Here is a 26189-nt window from a genome sequence, read left to right as displayed (position 1 = left end):
CTGCCTTACTCAGTCTGGTATTCTATCTACTATAGAAAGCTGCCTCTCTAAATTCTATTATTCTTCAGCTAGAATGTGTGAGTGTGTGTGTGGTTTTGTTTCTGTTTTTGTTTTTTTTGATGAGGCAATTGGGGTTAAATGACTTGCCTAGGGTCACACAGCTAGTAAGTGTTAAGTGTCTGAGGCCGGATTTGAACTCAGGTAGTCCTGGCTCCAGGGCCGGTGCTCTATCCACTGCACCACCTAGCTGCCCCGAGTGTGTGTTTTAATAATTTTGATAAAAGGAAATTTCCATGACAGTGAAAACTATTTTGTGTTTGGTGGAGTATGGAATACCAGTGAACTCAAACCAATTGCTGGCATGGTTTTTTTAGAAGTCCACAAATGCCCTTCTGTCATTATAATGAACTCACATTCAAAGTGACATCTTCTAAAGTTTGAACTTCTTCAGTTAAACCAAAATTTGGCAAATAGTTAGTGGGCCAGGAAGGTTTGTGATTCAAAAGAGACCATTCCCTAGTTTCAGAGAAAAATTCCTTTTCCATAGGAAATGATTGTTGAGAAGTATGAAGCAAGCAAAAGAAAGCTAAGATTATCCATGACAGTTCTTTCCACCTCAGAAAATGATTTTTTCTAATTCACTCTCTTAGTTAAATTGTCAGAAGGGGGGGAAAAGCTAGATATGTAACAGATACTACTTCTTTAGCAGCACTTATAGGAATTTCACATCACACGTACTGAAAGGGATGTATCCCAAAGAAAGTTTAAATTTTGTGATTGGAACTGCCCTGAAAATCATATTAATAGAAGGTCACTCAGCTTGTAACTTTGAACAATTTGCTTCCCTGTCTGGGCCTCAGTTTCCTTATTTGTCAAAGGAAAGGGTCGAACTAGATGATTTCTAGCTCTTCTAGCTCTACCTTTTTAGTTTCCAGTGAGTGGAGCCAAAAGTAGAAAGTGGGCAATTTACAACCATGTAATGTATGGTGGCCCTGATGTCGTACCAACTATATTCATTTGACTCTTCTTCAGATTCATGACCTTAAATAAGTAACAATGGAGTAGGAAAGGAGCAAGAAATGATATGGCAATTTGGAAATGTAGAATGATGACAATTTGGGATTGGAAATGCTCAAACCAAAAGATTATTTCATCTTGTATAGAGTAGTTTTGAAAACATGACCCATAAATAGTCACAATGTCTATTAAGCCATTTTTACACATATGACATTGGTCACAGTGTCTACCTTGGTGCCCATATTCCATAGATATTCTCTGCTGACAGACCCTACCCACGACAGTCCATGTCCATTAGGAAATGCTGACTTAATATCTCAAAAGTACACACATATAATTCATTTAGAAGTTGACTGCAGATTCTTTTTGTTTCCATGCCTCACACTAGATATCGTACAAAAAATTAAAAACTTTTTTTTCAACAATTTACAAGTGTCCATTGAAGGGGATGATGATTTAAAAAAATACCCACCTAAGCACCTACAATTTGTCTAGTGACAATGCTAATAATACAAATGCTGTGACTGATGGATTCAGTGACAAGTGGTAAAACAGAGAGGAACAGTCCAGCCCCCATCAAGAATTCCAGATGTGCTGCATCTTCAGAAGCACTTTCATTGGTGGGGGGGCTTTCCTTTCAAGATCAACTTCCACAGTTGCGATATGGAGTCAGTGTTCATTATTTATTTCGACCTGGAACAGAAAACAGGAATTAGTTTAAAGTAAGTAGCTCAGCCTCCTTCCTGTTAATTAACTATCATGAGATAGTAAGCTCCCCATCAATGGAAGTTTTAGAACACCTCTGCTAGAACAGAGGCTGAATAACCACTCATTAGGGATGGTAGAGAAACCATTCATGCATTCCATTAGGAGGTTGGAGTAGATAATATCTAAGGGCTTTCTTAACTCTAAGATTCTGTGAGGCAATGCTTTTCTCTCCCAGTCTGTTTGCTTGACAAAGCCAGTGTTTATAGATTTATAAGAATGTTAAACACCCTAACATTTCTGATATTCAGATTGGAGGAGGACCACATATCTGAAAGAAGTGCCAGGATTGGGTTCTTGGGAGTGGTACAAGGAGAAGAAGAAGAAGAAGTGGTAATCATAGCCAAAAGTGAGGGCAGTAATATAGATGTTGGCACTGGTTGAGTTATGGGGCAGACTAGGGGTTTAATTGTTTTGTCTGCAAACCCTTTTCAACAGCAACAAAATGTATTGTGAACCCCCAGAGTAATTTAAGTAACTGCTCATAATAGTTATTATAGTTATTTACTACTTAAGGTACCATCCAAGAATTTTTAGCCTTAATCTCTCTCTCTCTCTTTTTTTTTTTGTGGGGCAATGAGGGTTAAGTGACTTGCCCAGGGTCACAAAGCTAGTGAGTGTCAAGTGTCTGAGTCCAGATTTGAACTCAGGTCCTCCTGAATCCAGGGCCGGTGCTTTATCCACTGTACCACCTAGCTGCCCCTAGCCTTAACCTCTTGATCAAGAACTAAAAAGGAGCCACAGGTACCTTAGATGCCAGGATTATGAGGGCAAGAGAATTAAGAGTCAGAAATGCTATGGTTTTAGCTTTCTCATTGGCTTGTCTCTGCCTTTATCCATCCCAATCCAGCACCATCAGATCTATTTTTCTACACTGTAATCATGTCCCTCCATTGCTCAAGAATCTAAAACACATCAAGTCCTATGGTATCAAGTCTAAACTTCTCTACTGGGTCTTTATGGCAAGCCATAATTTGTGGCCACCCTACCTAACCCTCCTTAATTCCTACTATTCTTCTCCTCTCCAGTCAACCGGGTCTTCTCACATGTTTCCTTTTGCTTTTGCTACTTTCTCATATTCCTTCTTACATCTAGAATTCCTTCCCTCTTCCTCTAGGCCTTGCCAAATAGGACTTTTTCTTCAAAGCCTCCCTTATGCAGGAAATACAATTCCTTCTTTCTCTGAAGCTGTAATGTCACACTCAATATTCTGGAATTGTGTTGTGTGTTTGTCTCTCTGACTAGAAACCTCCTTGAGGACAGATACTAGGCCTGGCACTGTGTTGTCTATTGTTACTGGGTAGGTAATGGATATTCTACAAAGACTTGTGGAATAGATTAGACTATAAAAGAAAACCCAGAGGCAGAGGTTCTTAACTTTTTTGTGTGTCACACAGACCCCTTTGGCAGTCAGATGAAGCCCATGAGCCCCCTTTCAGGATGATTCAAAATCCAAAATGGAAGCTAATGCTAAATTTCAGTTAGAGGTTAGTTAAAATAAAGTTTTAATTCTTTTCCATCCAAGTTGACAGACTCCCCGCTCCTAAAAGACAGTTCCTGTTTCTCCCAAAGGGGATCTGTGGGCCCCAGGTTAAAAATCTCTGCTATAGAAGATTATATATAGATATTTACTAAAATGTTATATGTATATATATATATTTACTTGGAGAAGAGTATGACTAGTATTTCTTAAAAGAAACCTCATCCAAAAGGTTATTTAATAGTACTATGAGTAGAATAGGAAAGTCTTGAACAAAAATTCTTTTGAAAAAAAGCATCAAGATTGCTCTTATTTTATTTGTTTCAATAACATAGAGTACTAGATGTGGAGTTAGGAAGATCTGAGTCCAAATCCAGCCTTAAACACTTGCTAGTTGTGTGACTTGAGGGCATGTCATTTAATTGCCGTCTGCCTCAGTTTCCTCATATGTAAAATGGGGTTACTAATTTCACCTACCTCTCAGGGCTGTTCTGATGATGAATTGATATAGTATTTACAAAGCACTTTTCAAACATTAAGTTATAATATAAATGCTATAAGTTATTGTAATTATTCAAACTTTTCTTTTGTATAAATTCAGATGTTTGCTCCATGATAGCCCAGTCAAATTGGGACTTAAGCTTCTTTTGATCCTCTTTCATGAGAGGCTACAATACTAGTTCTTTAAATCAAAGTTCAGTCAAGGTAAAATTGTGAATTAGTTCAAATTTGACCTTGGGATTCTCTTTTCTGTACCTTTTTCTCCTCTTAGGGTCATTCCCTCCTTTATCTACTTCAGATTTCCAGTGCCCTCATGTTCTTTGTCTTCATTTCTCTAAAAGAGCCTATCAGATACTTTTTCTAGTATAGAAACAATAGCTTACAATGTTATTCACAATACTTGAAAGTATTCACACTTTAATCAGGACACACGTTTTAATATAGAGAGTGAGCTCTTATGTTGTGATTCCAGGCATCAACCAACATATGTGGACCTATTTGTACAAAAATATTTATAACAATTCTTTTTGTGGTGGCTAAAAATTGGAAATTGAGAGGATGCCCATCATTTGGGGAATGGCTGAACAAGTTGTGGTATATGATTGTGATGGAATATTATTGTGCTATCAGAAACAAGCAGGATGATTACAGAAAAACCTGGAAAGACTTACATGAACTTGTACATGCAAAGCGCAGTGAGCAGAACCAGGAGAATGTTGTACACAGTAACAGCAACATTGTAGGATGAACTATAAATGACTTAGTTATTCTCAGCAATACAATGATCCAAGACAAAGGACTCAAAATGACACATGCTAACTGTCTCCAGAGAAAGAATTGATATTATCTGAATGCAGATTGAAGCATATTATTTCCTTCCTTCCTTCCTTCCTTCCTTCCTTCCTTCCTTCCTTCCTTCCTTCCTTCCTTCCTTCCTTCCTTCCTTCCTTCCTTCCTTCCTTCCTTCCTTCCTTCCTTCCTTCCTTCCTAGATTCCTTCCTTTTATTTTCTTCCTTTTGAGTCTTGTACAAAATGATTAATAGGGGCATTTTTTACATGATTGCACATGTATAACCTATATCAGATTGCTTACAGTCTTGGGTGGGGAGAGAGAAGGAGGGATACAATTTGGGACTCAAAACTTAAAAACCCCCACATTTAAAAAATTGGTTTAACATGTAATCAGAGGGAAATAGAATATTATTTTAAAAAATGCTATATGTAGTAAAGGGTAGCTAGGTGGTGCAGTAGACAGAACACTGGACTTGGAGTCAGGAAGACCTGTGTTTTAAAATCTGACCTCCCACACTTACTAGCTGTGTGACCCTGGGCAAGTTACTTCACCCTGTTTGCCTCAGTTTCCTCATCTGTAAAATGAACTGGGGAAGGAAATGGCAAACCATTCCAGTATCTTTGCCAAGAAAACCCCAAAGAGCCAGAGAGAAATGAAAAATGACTGAATAACAAAAGCAACAAGAAATATAGAGTAAGTAATAAAGCTGGAACTTGACCTCAGATTGTCTGAGTCCAAGGCTTAGTGCCTTTATATCCCTCTGTATCACACAGTCTAAAGGATATTCTCTATATACACACTGTGGAGAGGCTTCTGGTCATGCATTTATCTTTTCAGCCACATGCATCTATGTGTCAAACCACACCATGAATAGCTGAAGTTTCGACTACCAAGAACAATAATACTAGTTAATCCTTTTGTCTCCTGCCTCTGTGCAGCTGTGTACATTGTCCCCCATGCCTGGACTGCCCCGTTATTGAAATCTGTTGAAATCCTTATGCCTCCTGTAAAGTTCAACCCATGCCTAGCATAGTGCCCATAACATGACAGGTGTTTAATAAATTCTTGTTGAATTAATGGATGCATGAATGACATCTCATCCATAAAGCACCCCCCACCCCCTTTTCCCTTCAGCTGAGACCACTGGATCTCATCTTTCTCAAATGTTTCCTGCCATTCTATTTCAATGTATAAAATACACTTTATAATTTAACTCAAAGTTATCTGTGTACACATCAATTCCTGTCTCTCCTTCCTGTACAGTTGAATTGTGGGTTAAGTGGAGAGGCATAATGTGCAAGAGGACTGGATAAGTAGAAAGGGGTTTATGAAGGGCTTTAAATGCTATAAAGAATTTTATATCTGATCCTGGAAGTAATAGGGAGCCATTGGAGATAATTAAATAGATGGGAGTGTTACATGGTAAAAGCTGCATTTTTAGGTTAAAGCCCAGCTTACATCATACAGTAAGTGGCAGAGTTAAGATTCCGAGGTACTTGCTAGCAACTGGGTGGGATGAATATCGCCTGCAACCTCTTTCTGTTAGTAATCAGGGTAAAATGGGACTAGAGAGCATAAATGGCCCTATGGAATAACAAAATTGGTGCACAGTCTTTTTTTTTTTTTTTTAGTGAGGCAATTGGGGTTCAGTGACTTGCCCAGGGTCACACAGCTAGTAAGTGTTAAGTGTCTGAGGCCGGATTTGAACTCAGGTACTCCTGACTCCAGGGCCCATGCTCTATCCACTGCACCACCTAGCTGCCCCACAGTCTTTTTTTTAAATTAATAGGTATTATATAGAAAACATCCTAAAAAACCTTAAAAAAGTTTAAATATATGTGAAAGACCCCCTAATGATTATTGTTATTTTGTTAGGTATCTTTCAAGCTAACTTCATCCTTGCATTTAATCTTATGATTTAAACTAAAAGTTATTTTTTTTAATTGAAAAAATAATTAATTATCAGTGGCACAAGTTTAAATTCTGGACTGCTAAACAAAATTTTCACAAATTCTTAGATGAAGTAATTATTTTTTTTGTTATACCCCAGCCAGAGTCCCATGATTTCACTTCAGCAACCAGTACTTTCTCAGTGAAAATGAAATCTAGAATAAAAATTCTTTTACCTTGGTTCTTCTCCCTTTTAAAGAATGACATTATCATTAAGATAAGATGAAAAATTATTATCCTTTTTGCTTTTGCCAGAAATTGAACTTAGAGACTCTCTTCCATCTGCAAATCTTTCATGAACATGGCAAATACCTTTCTTGAACATGCATATCCTTGTTTTATTTCTTATTTAAAATGAGTGATCATAAGATGGTCAGTTGTCTACATTAACATGGATATCTCTCTATACATATTCACACATATAAACATATATGAAACCCATCATTAGAGCAATGTTTTTAAGAAGACAACTTTTAGATGCTGTCTAGGGGACAGCGAAGTGGTGCAGTGAAGAGAGCTTTGGGTTTGGAGTCACGAAGACTCATGTTTATGAGTTCAAATCTGATGACAGACACTTACTAGTTGTATGACCCTGGGCAAGTTACTTCACCCTTTTTGCCTCAGTTTTCTCACCTGTAAATGAGCTGGAGAAGGAAATGGCAAACCACACCAGTATCATTGCCAAGAAAAACTCAGATGGGGTAATGAAGAGACAGACACGACTGAATAACAACAACACATCTAGGTGACATAATGGATAGAACGTTGGACTTAGAGTAGAAAACCTGAGTGTAAATCTTGCCTCAGACACTCCCTTGCTGTGTGATTTGCTGGGCAAATCACTTAACTTTTCTGGACATCAATTTCTTCATCTGTAAAATGAGGGGCTTGAATTCAGTGGCTTCTAAGGACCCTTCCAACTTTTCATCTATGATGCTGTACATTTTGTTCTGCCAAATAAATTTTTAAAAGCCTATAATAAAAACAATATCTAACATTGATATGGCTCTATTATGTGCCAAATACTGTGTAAAACAGTTTAAAAATATCTCATTTGATTCTCACAACCACCATTGGAAGATAGGTGCTATTATTATCCCCATTTTACATTTGAGGACACTGAGGTTGTGACTTTCCCAAGTTCACACAGCTAGTGTCTGTGACTGGATGTGAACTCAAGTATTTCTTTCTTTCTTTCTTTTTTTTTGAACTCCAGTATTTCTGACTGCAGTCCCAATTCTCTGTGCACATCACCACCTCACGTAGCATGCTCACAAGCGCAGACCATAAGCACAGTGGGATTTTGTATTTTTAAACATAACTAATCCATCAATCAAAAAACATTTATTAAGTGCTTACCATGGACCAGGAACTGTGCTAACTTCCAGGGATGCAAAGAAAGGCAAAAAATAGGAAACAGTTCTTGCTCTCAAAGAACCCAGATAGTAAAGGGGGAGAGGGAGGTTGTGGTAGAAATAATATGTAAATAAATAGGTGTCTATATGATAGATATAAAGTAGAAGGAAGGTGAACGTAAAGGGAGAAGCTCAATTATAATGATAATTTTAATATTATTACTCATTATTTTGGCAATAAAACTATGGATTTTATAGGTTTGGGCATGACTCATAAAATCTGATTGAGAAATTTCCTTAGACTCTATCAGAACCTGTTGTATTTGATTTTACTTCTCATGGGCGATGTCATCTTCAAGTGCATTTTGTCATATAGTTTATCTCACATTGAGTGTATATAATGGCTCACCCATTAGATTTACTTATCATAAATTGCTACTTTATACATAATAAAATGGTGGACCATGTCAAACCTTTTCTTCTTATCATTTTTTCCCCTTTAAAGTTGGAGAAAATGTTTAAAAATGCACTCTAATTGAATCCCTTGGACAAAGAGAAACAGCAGGAATATTAGTGTATCCCTATACCAAATTTTGTTCTGGTTCCTCAACATAAAAAATGGTGATCTTGGCTCCAAGAAGGCTATGTCAGGGGAGAATAAGTTCTGATAGGTGCTACAAAGTTAGGGAAAATTTGAGTAAGGGCCTGTTAATAGATTGTTTTCCTGTTATTTAAAAGCACCAGCTTCAGTAAGTATGGGGATGTCCATTATCAGAGTATTAGCCATTAGGAGATAATATTTTTGCATTTCATGAGGCATGAAGAGTTGTGATCTTTATGGGTAAGAGGAGTAACCATGCCTATGAAATCATAACTTATTCACATAATACAGTAGAAAGAGTATTGGCCATGAAGTCAGAGAAGGTGGCTTTATAATCCTGCCTTTTTCTTACCTTCTGTACCTTTGACAAATAAGTCATTTAACTTCTCCAGCCTCAGCTTCCTTATCTATTAAATGAAAGAGTCAGCCTCTGGGGTCCCTTTTAGCTTCAAATCTATTAATCTAAAATCTTGGCTTGTTCTCATGGCCCTGAAATACTTCTCCCCCTTCTCCTTCTCCAACAAATTTGGCTATTCTCCCTAAAAAGATGTGCATTTTAATTTTATCTCCCCAAAATAAAGCTAAATATGGATTACTTTGATACTTCAAAGGACTCCTTTCCTTCCCTTCCTCAGATTGTAACTTCTCCATGCCTTAATATAGAATCTTCATTAATTTTAGCAGAATATATATGCATATATATGTATTACATACACATACATATATCATTGGGTATAGTTCAGCTCTGTGTCTGTATTTATATATCTCAAAAGACCAACCACTAGAATATGTCTACACACACACAAACACACACACACATATAATCTAGTGGCTGGTCTTTTGAAATATAGACATGGGGGGAACAACACATAATGACATGTGTGTATATATGTTTTATCATGTGTGCCTGTGTGTGTATGTTATATCTAGTGGCAGGCCTTTTGATGATGAGCTAGACTTAATTAAGCTCACCCATAGATGAAAGACACATGATTTGCGACTGCATTTAAATCCTTTTTAGCTTGGTAGCACCTGACAAGGATTTATGCTTCATTAGCATGGCCTTCAACCATTCAGGACCTCTATTCTGCCATTTTGAGGCCCTGAATTAAGACTTTAGGGGAGACAAACATGCAACAACTCTGCTAAATAAGGCTACCTTTCTAATCCCAGTAAAGCTCCCTATTCAGCAGTGGTACCTACAGGTATGAAGGGGATTCTCCTGGTCTTATGAGCAAAGACCTAATCTCAGAAACCCTGGCTTTATGCTTCAAGAAGATTAAGAAGACTTAATAAAAGTTAAAAACCAGTGTTCATTTCACCTCTGACTATTCAGAACAAAAGATAGGCTTTTCCCTTGAGCTACTGGGTGGCATTATAGCATTACTGGACCATTTACAATTGAGTAAAATAGTAAGTGGCTTATTAAAAGAAACCAAGCAGGCAGGCTGATGCAGAACAGATAAATGCTGGCAGGATTTGCATACTGGTGGGTGGCACAGTTCACTGACTAAATTGTTTCCCACCCATTGGCTCTAATTCAGATTTACTTTGATCCTTGAAATTCTTGCTCCCTTCATAGACAAAGGGCATATTCATATTCATCTGACACATAATATACATAATCTGTCAAAACAGAAGCTTGCTTTATAGCTTTCCACATCCTGTAGCTGTATGCCACCTACATCTGAGTGAGTGCCTTTGGTATCTCAACAATGAATATGCTTGTTAAGGAGAATAGGAGAGCTAAATCATGGCCCCCTAGGTGACCTTAAGTGGACATTTGATCTCTCCCTAAAACCTCCGAGCTGAACAAGACCTTAATTAGGTCTAATGCAACTCTTTCCTTTTAAAGATGTTTGACCTTTACTTTCAAGCAGTGCTTTAGGTAAACCTTCTCAGGTAGATGGATGTTTATTTCCATCAAGCTTTTTAGTGAAAGACATTTCTTACTTGCTTCATTGTTCCCTGTCCCCTCTCGTCCCCTCCCCTTCCTTTCCCTTCCTTCCCCTTCCTTCCCCTTCCTTCCCTTTCCCTCCCCTTCCCTCCCCTTCCCTTTTGATGTTTCTCAGTCTCACCTTATGATATTTTTCTCACTCTCTCTGCCTTTGCCAGGGCATATGTACCTAGGATAAAGTCTTTCCTTATCTCTTCCTGTTAAAATCCTTTTTCATCTTTTAAGCCTTGCTGCAGATGCTACTCTTTCCATGAAGTCTCCTCAATCCTCACAGCTGCAAATAAACTCTGATTCCTCATATTTGTTGAGGGAGGATCTTTGTTCCCCTTTGTCCCGATTATATTCCACTTTGATTCAGTCTCATTTATGTACATGTCTCATTCCTCCTATTAAACTATAATCTCCTTTAAGGGAGGGACTGTGCCTTTTCATCTCTGTGTCCCTAATGCTTAACAATGTCTAAGAGGTGAGACAAGACATATGCCCAAATAACTCTAAAGTACTGAAGAACATAATGGTACAAAGCAGAGAGACCAAAGTGCTGTAAAAGCTCAGAGCAGTAAGAAATCACTTCTGATAGAGGATCAGGGAAAGATTGATGCCTCGTAAGCAAAAGATACTCAGGAAAGGAGAAAAACAAAGGCAGAAGGAATAGCTTTGCATACAGGTAGGAATGAAAGTGTACCTTCAGGTAATATTAGAAGTACAACCTGGCAGGAGCATCAATTTTGTAACCGGAGTTAGTGAGAAAGTAACTGGAAAAGTTGGTATAAGGCAGGTCTTGAAAGATTAAGTAATTTGGATTTTATTTGGTAGATAATGAAGTATCAGGGAGCTAGGTGGCTTAGTGCGTAGAGTCGGGGCCTGGAGTCAAGAAGACCTGAGTTCAAATTTGGCTTCAAATACTTACTAGCTATGTGACCCTGGGCAAGTCAATTACTATTTGTCTTGTGGTATGTAAAACTATATGTGGTTGCTTTATTTCTGTCCCAAATTTAGGGAAAATTAGCTGGGGTTTCCAATATATTATGGCTTATAAAATAGAAGCTTTAGCACCAGTTTGGGGCATTAAGCATTTATTTAAAATATATTAAATATTAGTAAAAAGAGAACACTTGGGTCAGAAAGTTAAGAAAAGGCCTATCTAGCCTAGAGCTCCAGCCTGGCCTTGTAGCCTAGAGGAGAGAATGGAACTCAACCTGGCCTGTTTCTTCCTCCAAGTCCTCTGCAACCACAAGCACCTCAGAGAGCCTAACTCTAGAGTAACTATGTGTGGAAGCTTTTTACGGGTCTGGAGGAGAGGTGGTTCTTACACACTACTTCAAGCTAATTGGCTAGCATCAACCAAATCGATTGGTTCACAGGACTTGAGGGTGGTCCTGTGTTGAGGTTATAGTCCACATTCTTCTGAGATCACATCTTCTTGGGGGCCAGGAAGGTGTGGTTTTTGAATTAACTTTAAGTGAGTTAATCAAGAAAGTCAGTCAATCCAATCAGTTTTTTTTTTTTTTTTGTGAGGCAATTGGGGTTAAGTGACTTGCCCAGGGTCACACAGCTAGTAAGTGTTAAATGTCTGAGGCAGGATTTGAACTCAGGTACTCCTGACTCCAGGGCCAGTGCTTTATCCAATCAGTCTTAATCCAATCAATCCCCTCTCTTCCCTAAACCCTATTATTTTCTCACAGTCTTAATCCATTGGAGAAGTCAATGGACAGAATGGGCCAAAGGGTCACAAAGAGTTGTACATGACTTATCAGCAACAACAATGAAGAATCTCTGATAGCTTGGGCATGTGTGTGGGGCAGAGAAGATATGGGTAACAGGGTTTTAATTTCCTGTAATTGCGGGCCAATCTTTTTTAGTAGGTGTGATGCTCTAATTGGTAGCAAGCAAAATTCCTGAGCAAAGGTTAATCTGTTATTAGCATGTTTTAATATCTAATAACTGGTTCAAGAGAGTGTAGAGTTAAGGAAATCATCCCATGGTACTTGCTACCTGTACTTTTTTTTTGGGGGGGGGGTAGGGCAATGAGGGTTAAGTGACTTGTCCAGGGTCACACAGCTAGTAAGTGTCAAGTGTCTGAGGTTGGATTTGAACTCAGGTCCTCTTGAATCCAGGGCTGGTGCTTTATCCACTGTGCCACCTAGCTGCCCTTTGTCACCTGTACTTTAAGGAATATACAAATAAAATGGTCCACAGACCTCAAGCTCAAGGTTATTAGGCCTGGCATTCTTCTCTGTTGATAAATTTATGAGATCAGCTATGGAGTGAGATAGATTATTCTTGATTCTTTTCTCTCTCCTTTGCCTTTTCAATCAATCAATCAATCAGTAGATGAGCATTTATTGTTGTTTAGTTGTGTCTGAATCTTCATGACACCTTTTGGTGTTTTCTTGGCAATGATACTGGAATGACTTTCCATTTCATTCTCCAGCTCATTTTACAGATGAGGTAACTGAGGCAAACATGGTTAAATTACTTGCCCAGGGTAACACAGCTCTTAAGTGCCTGAGTCTAGATTTGAACTCAGGTTTTCCTGACTTCAGGCATGGTGCTCTATCTGTGGAGCCATCTAGCTGCCTCTAGTAGGCATATATTATTGTTTACTATGTTCCGGCCTTCAAGCACCTTGCTACCCCACAGTTTCAAGAAAGTCAGTCAATCCAATCAGTCCTTTCAATCAGTGTCCAATTGATTCTTTGTCTGAGGTCAGATTTGAACTCAGGAAAATAAGTCTTCCTGACTCCAGGGCTACTGGTCTATCTATCACTTCACTTTGCTGCCCTGTGCCAAGTGTTGGGAACACACAAAAAGGTCAAAAATACAAAAACAGCATCTACCTTCAAGGAGATTGCATACTAAGTGAGGAGATAACACGTAAATAAATCAGCAGATACAAAATACTTACAAAGAGAAAGGAAGATAACCTTAGACAGGAAGGGTCAATTGGATGGGAGGGCTGGGAAAGAAATAACCATCAATTGGTCTTTCTATTGACCCTGGAAGGAAGCCAGGAATTTCAAACAGTTCTGGGAACATAACCAACAGACAACACCTTGACTTCTCCACAATTATTGCCTTGGAATCCCTGTGAAGCAGGGAAACTGATGGAGCATCACAAACATATGCCAGAGATGGGACTTTTTCTATATATAAGGGAAATGCTTTGAAGCCATTTTCCTGCTGTCAAACTACAAAATGGGGCGCTATATTGTGTTTAATGGGAGGAATGATTAGTGCCTGGTGTGGTATTTGGGAAAGCTGTAGGCCAGATAGAAATACCTCTGTCCTGAGGAATCACAGAGACACCAGAAGCTGTGTCCTTTAGCGTAACCACCAAAGTCATTCGTGTCCCCAAAAATCCTTGAAAATTTTTGCTTCAGATATGGAAGCTTTATGTATGGGATGACCTTCGCTTTTCTGGTGTGGACACTGGCTTACCACAAAATCATCTTTTATATAACTTATGCTGCCAACTGAAGAGAAAAGTAGACAAGAATTCAATTGCCTCATACATCTTCCAACAACCCCATCTGAACCTTCAACTTAAGTCAAAACTGAAGAGATTCCAGTTAGTGAAGATGTGGGGGCCCTCAGAGAAGGTTGCTGCAACAGTCTGAGAGGGATATATAGTTCATCTGAGCCACCGAAGCCATCAATACTCAGTGAAGATAGCCATGTCTTTTCTTCACTAGAGAATCATAAATTTAGAATTGGGTGAAACCGTGGGGTACAGTGGGAAAGGATTTGGCATTGGTAGACCTGGATTTCAATCCTGACTCTGCAACTAACTATCAATCAGTATGACGTTGGGCAGGTCCTTTAGCATTCCTGTAAAGTGTCTGTGGATCAGATGCTTTCTAAGGCAAGTGTTTGTTTGTTTGTTTGGCGGGGCAATGAGGGTTAAGTGACTTTCCCAGGGTCACACAGCTAGTAAGTGTCAAGTGTCTGAGTCTGGATTTGAACTCAGGTACTCCTGAATCCATGGCCTGTGCTTTATCCACTGCTCCACCTAGCTGCCCCATAAGGCAAGTGTTTTTAATCCAGGGTGCTTAAATTTTGTTAATTTGTTAATTGTGTTTAATGTAATTTTCATTGTGATCCTGAGTATTTTATTTTATGCATTTAAAAACATTATTCTGAGGAGTATATAGATTTCATCAGATTAACAAAGAGGCCCACGACAGAAAAAAGGTTAAAAACTCTTGCTCTAAGGTCATGGGATCATAGATGAGGAGATGACAGGGAATTTAAATATTGTGAAGGTGAACCCTTTACTTTATAGATAAAGAAACCAAGTTCCCAGAAAGCTTTAGTGACTTATTACACAGTTTGCAAGTAACAGAGCCAGAATTAAAATATAGGGCCGTTTCTAATACCAAATCTGTCACCTTTTTCATCATCCCATATACTTGACTTTCCATTCCTTTTCAATAATTTTTGTTCTATGATTCCACATTTGAATGCCATTCTCCTTGTCAGAGAAAAAAGAAACAAAATAGGAGGTGAGTCACACTCTGTTTTATGTCATCTTGTCATCTTATAATCTTATCATCCTTACTGCCTCACACCCATATAGTATCCCTTTCTCTTACTGGAGCTTCTTCTTGCCCCCAGCATAACTTTAAAAAGTCATTTGTTTTTAATGTTTTCATTAGTATTCACTGCAAGCCTCATTTCATTTGTGGTTTTGTCATTCCTCACATTATTCTTATAAGATCACTTTTATATTCATACTATTCATCCTCAGTTATATACCCTTGCTTCCATATTCTATAAAAGTCATTTTAAAATATGCATTGGTTAATGAGTTCCCTGAGCCACTAAAATGGTAGCTTTAGACAACTCCATCTTTTCTTCTTCATTGGAATTATCTGCATTTATGTCTTCAGACTTTCATTCTTGAAAATCTCTCATTCATCTTGAGCCAACTTCCCCAGCTACATTTTGCTCTCTGATATGCTACCTATTTTTAACCTGGGCTTTTTGACTTGTGATCTTACTAGTCCTCTTCCAGGACTAGTCTACTTACCTACCTACTCACTTACCTTCTTTACTCTTCCCCTTTCCCTTCCCCTTCCCTTCCTTTCCTTTCCCTCCTTCTTATTCCTACTGTGTCTGTGGTAAAAAGGAAGTATAGGTTCTTCTTTTACATGACATGTTATGAACTCAATTCATGTATATATATATATATATATATATATATATATATATATATATATATATATCACTTATCAAGATGTCCCCCCTTTCCATTGCTCTTGCCACTACTCTCATTACTTGGAAGATAATAGCTGAGTCAATCCATAGATTATTAGGGGTATAGTACAGTGTGTAGAACACTGGATTTGAGTCAGAGGAGTTGATGTGGAAAATCCTGTCTCTCGCACTTAGTGCTTGGGCCACCTTGGGCAACTCACTTAACCTCTTCTAAGTTCCTCATCTATAAAATGTGAGTGTTGGACTAGATGACCTCTGAGGTCTGTAACGATTGGAATAACGCCACCTGCTGGATACTTACTGTAGAAGAGTTCTGCCCATGAAGGGAAGGTCTTTGAGGGCAAGACCAGGAGTCAGGAAGTGACGCGGGCTAGTGGGAGGAGGAAGGAAGAGACTGGTGCTCAGGCTCACTCTCTTTCCTCTGGACTCTGGCGGAGAAGGGAGCTAGAAATGCTCTCTCCCTTTAATAGATAGAAATCTAGGCCTTTCTCTCTCTCTTTACCAAATTCTTATTCTCCTTAATAAATGCTTAAAAGTCTAACTCTTGCTAAAGCTTATAATTGATTGGCGACCACTCACTAGATATTTTAGACAGTTTAGTTAGAATTTTAGCCCTTAACAGATGGCTGACCACGAAGAGGAAAGCTAAACCTCAGTCTTCTGATCTTCTGGTTGGGTAAGAAATTTCCCCTCCCTCTCCCTTTAACTGCTAAGTACTGGCTTACTGGCTGTGTTTTCCCTTTAAATTTTTTCGAATGGACCTTTTAAACTCCCTAATTAGCCTATTTTTGATTTTAGTCTGTTTAACCAGACAAATGGGAGATAAGATCATGTTAATGCTTTGTTTTTGTGGATTTTCTATTTTTCTTTTTATTTTTGTTAAAAGAGCCAGCAACTTACTCACACAAGGAAATATCTCTCCCTCTCCCAACCATGCTTTTTCAGAGAAACCTGAAGAGATTCCTGCAGCTTTTCCCAGTTCTAACACTAATTGTTGCTCTAATTTTGCATGCCTGGAGGCAATGACCCACCCTCTAGAAGCTTTTAATCCCCTAGCACCTGGAGGCAAAGTGGGGGAAGAGGAATCCAGGCCTGAGTTCAAAATCAAGTCGGATTCAAATTGCGCTGGTCCCTCCCCTCCTCCCCAGACCCCACCCTCTACTCCTCCTATGGCCAAGCCCATAGCTTCCCCTGCCTGGGAAGTCCAGAGATCTGATGCGCATGCTCAACTTTTTCTACCTGCATTTGCAGCTTCAGGCTCAGCCCTTCCCTGGCCTGGCTGTGCTTTTGAGACAATCTTAGAAAACTCTTTAAATTCCAGATATGCTCGTTTTGTTCATAATTTTGCTAACCTGCTTTTGTCTTTCATTAGTAATCTTATAAAGCATTTGTATGGTGAAAAGCCCGACAGACAATATAAAGGGGTTAAAGAAGAAAAACTTAAGCTGAATAAGAATGACAATCATCAACATAGTTCAAGACTCTGCTTCTTTTGCCATGGAAGGGTATATATTGTACAGAAATGTAGAAGTAAGCAGCAAGGTATTGATATGAGTATTGGGGATTTTAGATATCGGAATCAAGTGTTCTGAATTCACTCAGATTATTAATGTCAGTTCAGAGGTTACATAGGATTTCTATGCTATTACATATACATTTTGGAATTAATGGTATAGGTTTATTTTCATAGAGATTTTAATGCTTTTGAGATTGTGTCTTATACTTAGTTTCTAAAACAAGGAGAATATTTGTAAAAGCTTTTTATAGTCATGCGATCAAGTTTATATTTTGTAATACTCTTATTAATATTAAGTTCATATTCATTTAGATTTCCCTAGTTTGAATTTCATTGTCTTTTATTATTCCACGTGTATTTTCTTCTGTTCATTCATCTATCTAATTTTGAAACATGGTTTTGATTTCATAATACAATGTTAATTCTAGGAGTATTGTGCTCCCATATTCTGAGTTATTTGTTTTTGCTATTTTTTCTCAACTGATTATTTGATCAAACTCTTTAAAGCATTTCCCTGGCAAATTGTTTGCCATGGCAAGTGTAAATTGATTCTAGAAGTATTATTTTTGATAAGCATATTCCAAAAAAAAAAAAAAAAAAAGAGAGAAACATTTGTAAAAGTTGTCTTTGAGATTGTGTTGTGCTTTAACTTGTATTTAAATATGTTCAGATTTTTCAAAAAAGTAATTGTATACTAAGTTAAAAAAAGGGGTATTATTTGAAATTGTTGCATAATTATATATTGTGTTCTGAGTCAAGATGTATTCACATTTTTTGCAATCATTTATTATCCTCAATTTTTAAATCCATATGAGACTTGGATTATGGGAACTTATCATTTAAGACATTAATTGCCTTTATTCTGAGTTATCAGATGCCAGTTGGCCAAGATGCCATCCAATCACAAGAGGAATACATGCAAGAGCAGACACTGAACTGTCACATGAGGGGAGACATGCATGAAGTCAAGGTATGGCCGAGGGAATGGCTTTTGACAAATGTTGAGGTTGGATTCTCTTGGTTTAATATTTTATTTTATTTTTCCCCACAATATTGTACAGATGGCTGGAAGTATTGATCCCACCCATCTCACTTCTACACCTGGCTTCTATGCTCCCTCCTATATGCCTGATGCCATGGACCATTTCAATCCCATGCATCTGATTAAGTCTGACTCAGTTTCCTCCAATATGTTTGGTGGCATGGACATGTATTCCATCCACCTATTTTAAGCCTGGCATACTGCATGGACAGTATATATTGCTCAAGTGTGGGAATGTTCATATCCCATCATTTCTCTGTTCTTTTATGGTAACCCCCATAATTATCTCAGGTGTCATGATAAATACAGTGTTGAATTTGGCCTTGACACCTGTTACCAATTATATTAGATTTTTTAATTTCTCATAATGGCATGAGGATAATTAGGCAGATGATGCAAAAAGTGATAAAACAAAGATAAAAATTATTTTTATTAATTAATATTGCAGCAATTGTCTTCTCAATTACCCTCCATAAGGGGGGACTATAGTAATATTATAATTTTAAAGAATGTTTTAATTTTTGTTTTATTATATGTTTCATGTGTAACAACTAAGATTCTGAATTCCCTTAGACATGTTTTTGAGAACTTTCATTGTTTGATTTGATTATTGACAAAGCTATTTTAAAGTTGTGTTAAGCTCAATTTTGTAGGAAATTTTCCTGGCTGATTACCAGCATCCACACATCAACCCCTGAAAAGACTTCCATTCCACGACTACACCTAGAGGACATCTGAGAAAAGACTTTCAGAGACTTTAAATGAACAGTTTTGATTTGTTGTTTTTGTTGTTTTTTTTCTCTTTCTGTTATAATATACACCATCTGTAACATGTATTCTATGCAGAGGCCCTCCCTTTGCAAGACTAATGTCAAAGCGTCGGTTCATGAGGACAAAAAAAAAATCGCCCCTCTGGACAAAACTTTCCTCTCTTCCTTTTCTATATTGTTGTTCACATATTATTAGTTAGCAATAGTTATTATATTCTTTTTACTGTTCCGTCAAGGCAATATTTTGTTTCTTGAGGAACAACAGGGGGGACTGTAACGATTGGAATAACGCCACCTGCTGGATACTTACTGTAGAAGAGTTCTGCCCATGAAGGGAAGGTCTTTGAGGGCAAGACCAGGAGTCAGGAAGTGACGCGGGCTAGTGGGAGGAGGAAGGAAGAGACTGGTGCTCAGGCTCACTCTCTTTCCTCTGGACTCTGGCGGAGAAGGGAGCTAGAAATGCTCTCTCCCTTTAATAGATAGGAATCTAGGCCTTTCTCTCTCTCTTTACCAAATTCTTATTCTCCTTAATAAATGCTTAAAAGTCTAACTCTTGCTAAAGCTTATAATTGATTGGCGACCACTCACTAGATATTTTAGACAGTTTAGTTAGAATTTTAGCCCTTAACAGGTCCCTTCTAGCTCTAAATCTAAGATCCTAAGTGTTCCTTTCAGCAGACTAAACACCACCAGTTCTTTATTCTTCTTATAATTAAATCAATGATTTAGATAATGAAATGATCATCTATCCTTTGAAAAAATAATACATGCTACAGGTGAAATGCCTTTATTATCAGTGATTATAAGTTAATATAAAAATTAGTAGCAATTTGTCCAAATTAATTCTGGTTCATGTTAGTTCTGGCCAAGTTAGAAGGATTAATATTTTCCAGCTCATCACAACCTTACTTACAGGTTTAACAGGCTTTAATTCAACATGATCCTGGGGGGACTGATGGTAGGAGTGTGTGTCAAGTCCACCTATGAAGTCAACTGAAAATATAAGTCCAATATAAATATATAGATGGAAATGAAAAAATACACATAAAACTGAAAGTTTAAAATAGAATATACAGAAATAAAAAAGTATTTGTGTCTGAAATTTACCATAAAATGGAAAATAAATGTTTTTAATACATGACTAAAATCAATAAAGTCAATGAATAAATAAATGACTGGCAAAATTTAAGAGACATTCAAAGTATGTAGGAACTTTTATACTGAAAAAAAAATCACCCATTTTTGTTGGTTTTGGTAAAAGACAAAATTAACATAAAAATATTCATTTATTTATAATCTCCCCAGAATAGTCGTTCACGTATCCTTTTCCTTTATACAACAAAACCTATGGTTTTTTTTTGATATATAGGGCATAGTTCAGTATTTCCTAATATGTTTTGTTTATATTTTTAAAAGGCTCTCAAGTAGTCACCTAATAAATCTCCTTGACTTTTGAGAGGACTGCCCTTAATGTATCCCAGAGATAATTCACATTGTCTTTAAAATATTGAAGGGAGTTTTCTTCCTTGGTAAAGTTACCAAGGATGTCTTAGTCACTAGAGTTAGAATTTTCTCTCTAAATTTTTGTTCTGAATCCTGTGCTACTTAAACTTTTCTTGTCCAATATTCATTTCAACCACTAATTCTAATTTACTTCAACTGCAGCTCAGATGTGCTTATGTTCTTCTCTAATTATCAATCAACTTGAATTAGTATTAAATTAAATTACATAAGTATATAGTTAACAGGTATGAGTTCAAATAGGGCCATTGTACATGTCTGAATTAATACCTGTGTGAGCTTGGAAAAGTCACTTTCTCTAAGTCTCAGTTTCAGTATATGCAAAATGAGAGGGTTGGCCTAAATGATCATGATTTTTCCAGCTCTAAATTCTATAAACTCATCATGAGTCTTTCAAGTCATTCTTTGTTCCTAAAATGTTTTTATGTCTATTCCTACATTTGCAGACATATGTCTGTAGACAATAATATAAATATACATATTTCTGTGTGTATAAACACATACATACATGCATACACAAACCTATTATGCACATGCATACACACAGAGTATCCAAAGTATATATGAAGGCTTAGTCATATTCCATCCTAATGAGCATTGTTTAGGTGAACCAACATTGACCTCCATTAATAAGAACTTGACTAGGAATTAGATTTGGCTTTGGATTTTCCTCAGTCACTCTTCTCAACCCCCCAAAAATCATAAGTCATTTTATTAACATCACAAAATTGTATAACTGTTTCTCTGAGCAGATCAAATTATAAATTGACTTAAGTGTTGTAATTCCATTAAAATATTAAAGGCTAATTATAATGGAAGAGCAACTGAGGAAGGGGCTTGAGAGCTGAAGAAGTTATACTACAAGCACTTTCTTGTATATAATTTTGTACCTGGGGACATGATTTCATCTATATCATGACTGCATCCATGTGATAGCAAGGTGTTTGATAATGGGGGGTAACCATAGTGAGAAATACTATATCATGTTAATACAGCAAAATATAGGCTCTTAGTAACTTTTACCTCCACATCCCTCCTTTTTTTTTTTCTTCAAAGCATCTGACCAAGTGCCTCTAATCCTACTTCCATTTCCACTAATCATATCTTCATTATACTTTAGTTTTTGATAAGTCGATCTTTGATAAGGATCCTTGACAGTCCTTGTGAGGAGTAGAGAGGGGGAATGATTAAAAAAACTGAAACTAAATGGTTTAGTGTCACTTGTCTTTAAAAAGCTGATCATTTAAAATACCCTAGTCCTTACCCATTCTGGGAAAGTGAAATGTTACATGTAAACATTGGCCTAGGAGCCAGCAGGGATCTCCTTTACTTTTAGATCTTACTAATCTATTTCCTGGGCCAAAATCAAACAGAGCACATAGCTGCCAAGTCAACTCTTAGAAGAAATGTTTCTTGTAATTGAGTGTCTTTGCAATTACCCACTCCAGTCACCTCAAATCTCTGACAAGGATGCTGAGTGGATGGTTGGATTGTGAGAGTTACTATATATTTATAGTAATATCTTGCTGCAGGAGAACAGTATTGTGTTTTCTCCTTGTAAAAGATACACAACCACTCAAAACTCAATTATTTGTCTATAGGAAAATTTAGGTCATAAATTAAATTTCCTTTGGATAATTCAGTACTCCAGAGCCATGCTTAATTCCCCACCCAGTTTTCTCATGCCTAGTTTGCTTTATACATAAGCAAAAGAGATCTCAAAGATGATTGATTCACCCCTTCCCCCCCCCATGCTGGTCTTCAGGGTAAAAAATGTGCAAGGTGGGCATAATGAATGCTGCTGATTGCTGACCCTGACAGCTTCATATGACAAATAATTCATCTCATGCCCTGTGAACTTGAAGGCTCTAGCTCCTTGGGAGCTTGAAGAGGAATGGCCAACAGCCGAGTATTTCTTGGTATGGTTCAGACCCAATCTAAGTGCTAATGTCTTCCTGCCCCCATGGAAATGAGATTAGTTCATACTGTAAATCTATAAGTAGTATCTAGAGAGATCTTTGTGGATACAATTCTCCATTTCTTTGCCCATCTGCATAGCACTTCTGTCAACCAGTCTTCTGCACTGAGACTACAGAGTAGATATTTCTGTGTGGTATACGTGTGTGTGTGTGTGTGTGTGTGTGTGTGTGTGTGTGTGTGTTTGGGGCAAGCGAACTAATAATGAAACAAGTCCATTTTTATTATCTTGGTACAATACTTCATATTTTATAAGAGATGGCTATCATTTAGAAAAAATTAGGAAGTTCTATTCATTTTTGCTGCCCCTAGGATATCTCTGATTAGAAATATGAAAAAAAATAGAACTGAAAGTATCTTGTGATTGTTGTCCATGTTTTCCAACTTTAATTGATTTGATTTATACATTTGGGAAATTGTGTTCAACAGGAAGGCAATTAGTGAATATGTACCTGATGCCTTCCATTAATTGTGTTGAGTGCTCTACCAATACTTCCATAGCAGAGCAGTATGCCAAGTACCAACTGTGACGATACATGATGGATTTGGAATCTGAAGGACTGAGTTCAAATCACTAGCTATGTGATTTAGGGCAAATTATTTAACCTTTCTGGGTTTTTGCTCTTGTTGTTCAGTCATTTCAATTGTGTCTGACTCTTTGTGACTCCATTTGGAATTTTCTTGGCAGAGATACTGGAGTGGTTTGCCATTTCCTTCTTCCACTCATTTTGCAGATGAGGAAACTGAGGCAAACAGGGTTAAATGACTTGCCCATTCATTTGAGAAAAAAGAAACTCTTGGTATGTTTCCTTTTTTTTTTTTTTTTTTGTAAAATGAATGGATTGAAGAAAATAATCATAAGGTCCCTTCACATTTTTTTTTTTGTGGGGCAATGGGGGTTAAGTGACTTGCCCAGGGTCACATAGCTAGTAAGTGTCAAGTGTCTGAGGCTAGATTTGAACTCAATTACTCCTGAATCCAGGGCCAGTGCTTTATCCACTGCACCACCTAGCCACCCCCACACATTTGAAATCTTATCTAAAGTTTAGATAAGATATGTATCCCTGCTTTCATGAATCTGGTAGTTTGGTAGACAAATATCATATGTGTCCTAAACAATAAATAATTGTATTAGAGAGGTGAAAGAAAAGTGTGGTGTGAGATATGGGGAAAGGGCTTGTGGGGAAGATCCCTCTCACTGGGGAATAGGGGGAGGAATGAGGAGAGGTTTCTTTTATAGTTAATTTAGACATATACAATAGTCAAAATGACTTATTCACTCAAAGTCATTCTTAAGAAAGCTGCTATCTGTATTTAGAGAAAGAACTGACGAATGGAAGTATGTATAGAACAAATTTACACAAACTCATGTGTATCTCTCTTTCTACACACACACACACACGCGCACACACGCACGCACGTGCGCGTGCGCACAAATGCACACACCACTATTTGTGTCTGTAGTGGTAGCCATCTCTAGAACAAGGGGGAGGGTAGAAAAAAAAGGGAACAAAAGAAATGTATGTGATAACTTCATTATATATTTTAAAGGAATAGCAAGTTGTAAATAATAGATTTGAAGTTTCATGTAGAATCATCTTTTTCATTATGCTGTCACAGAAATGCTTGTTTTATTCCATAAATTTAAAATTAAATAAATGTGAAAACAAATTTAAGAAGAGGAGAGCTTTTCTCGAAAGAGTTTGATTTAAAAGATAGATAGGAATTCAATGGGTGAAGAGAGAAAGATGGGACATTTTAGGAACAGTGAGCAAAGTTTCAGAGGCAAGAAAAATGTGAGGTATGATTGGGGGACAAGATTCCTAGTTTTATTAGAGAGAAGAACTTGGGTAGAGGAAGTAGTTCTAGATTGTAGAGGGCTTTCAATAAATATTTTCAACAGGTAGCTTTCACGAGATCATAGATTAGCAACTCCATGGCTCAGTGAATAGAGTGCTGGGCCTGGAGTCAAGAGGACCTGAATTCAAATGTACCCTCAGACATTCCTCATTGTGTGGTCCTGGGTAAGTCACTTCTCCACAGTCTGCCTCAGTTTCCTTATTTGGAAAATAGGGGATCATAATATCAACTACCTTGCAGGGTGGTTTTGAGGGTCAAATGAGATAATATTTGTAAAGTACCTTGCAAATCTTAAAGCATTATATAAATGCCAACTATTATTAGAGCTAGAAGAGACATAAGAGGTCATCTACTTCAACCCCTCATTTTATGGATGAGGAAATTTAGTTACAGACCATGTTAAGTGACTTTTCTAGGGTCATATAACTAGGAAGTATCTGAATCCAGATCTTCCTGACAAAATGTGGCAAGTCCTCGGAGATGAGAATACCAGATCATATTATTTGTCTCCTGAGGAACTTGTATGTGGGCCAAGCAGCAACAGTTAGAAACAAAGATGGAAAACTGATTGGTTTAAGATTGGAAAAGGAGTATGATAAGGCTGTTTATTGTCACCTCATTGATTTAACTTATATGCAGAGAACATCATATGAAATATCAGGCTGTAGGAATCAAAAGCCAAAATTAAGGTTGCCAGGAGAAATATCAACAATCTCAGATAGCAGATGATACTACTCTGATAGCAGAAAGTGAAGAAGAATTGAGAAGCCTCTTGGTGAGGTGGAAAGAGAAGAATGCAAAAGCCTGTTTGAGGCTTAATGTTTAAAAAACCCCACAAAAACAAAACCCCCCAAACTAAGGTCACAGCATCTGGTCCCACCACTCCCTGGCACACAGAGGGAGAAGAAATGGAAGCAGTGTCAGATTTTATATTCTTGGGCACAAAGATCACTGTAGGTGGAGAATGCAGCCATGAAATTAAAAGATGTTTGCTCCTTGGCATGAAAGTCAAGTCAAATTTGTATAGTATACTAAAAACCAGAGATATCACCTTGCTGACCAAAGTCCACATGGTCAAAGCTATGGTTTTTCCAGTAGCAATGTATGACCACGAGAGTTGGACTAGAAGGAAAGCTGAGTGCTGCAGAATCAACAATTTTGAATTGTGGTGTGGGAGAAGATTTTTGAGATTCCCTTGGACAACAAGAAGATCAAATCATTCAATAGTTAAATTAATTCAGATCATTCACTGGAAGGTGAAATATCGAAGCCAAAGCTTAACAACTTTGGTCACATAATGAAAAGACAGGACTCACTGGAAAGGAACCTGATGTTGGGATAGATTGAAGGCAAAAGGCAAAGGCAATGAAAGAGGATGAGATGGATAGATAATGTCACAGAAACCATCAACATGAACTTGGACAGACTTCAAGGATTAGTGGAGGATAGAAAGACCTGGCTTGAATATGGTTGATGGGATCACAAAGAGTTGCACAGGACTGAACAACAACCAGAAGAACAACAACAACAACCTCCTGACTCTAGGCTCAGCATTCTATCCACTGAGCCACCTAGCTTATAACTCTCAGAGGTATGATTTGAACCTGGCTCTTTGTGAATACAGCTTTCAGTATACTAATGTGCAAAATTACACTGTCTCTCTGTCGAGGAAAGCTATCATAGGCATGATTTTAATTTTCATAAATGTTGAATGATAAGAGAGAGTAGAACGAGATTGGGAAACAGCTAATAGTCCATTTTGGCTGGATTGTAGAGCACAAGAAGGGCAATAATGTGGAATGAGGAAGGAAAGTTAAATTGGAACCAGGTTATAGAATCTTAAAAACCAGGCTAAGAAGTTTGA

The 26189-nt window shown here is 37.6% G+C and overlaps 1 protein-coding gene across 2 annotated transcripts in view; it reads right to left on the bottom strand.

The window, feature by feature from the left end:
* Positions 1-256: 256 nt before the first annotated feature.
* Positions 257-26189, bottom strand: part of NKAIN3 (sodium/potassium transporting ATPase interacting 3) — an 831085-nt gene continuing 805152 nt past the window's right edge. Inside the window, exons 6-7 of one of the 2 annotated variants that reach the window (XM_043977983.1) lie at positions 19881-19960; positions 257-1710 (exon numbers count right to left, since the gene is read on the bottom strand). In XM_043977983.1, coding sequence (XP_043833918.1) covers positions 1687-1710; positions 19881-19960 — 104 coding nt within the window. In that variant the 3' untranslated portion in view covers positions 257-1686. The remainder of the gene's footprint in view (positions 1711-19880; positions 19961-26189) is intronic. The other variant, XM_043977984.1, reaches the window with a different exon arrangement.

Source organism: Dromiciops gliroides, chromosome 1 (genome assembly GCF_019393635.1).
Source record: "Dromiciops gliroides isolate mDroGli1 chromosome 1, mDroGli1.pri, whole genome shotgun sequence".
NCBI lineage: Eukaryota > Metazoa > Chordata > Mammalia > Microbiotheria > Microbiotheriidae > Dromiciops > Dromiciops gliroides.
Note: the sequence above shows the minus strand (reverse complement) of the source record. Positions and strands in the feature narration are given on the sequence as shown.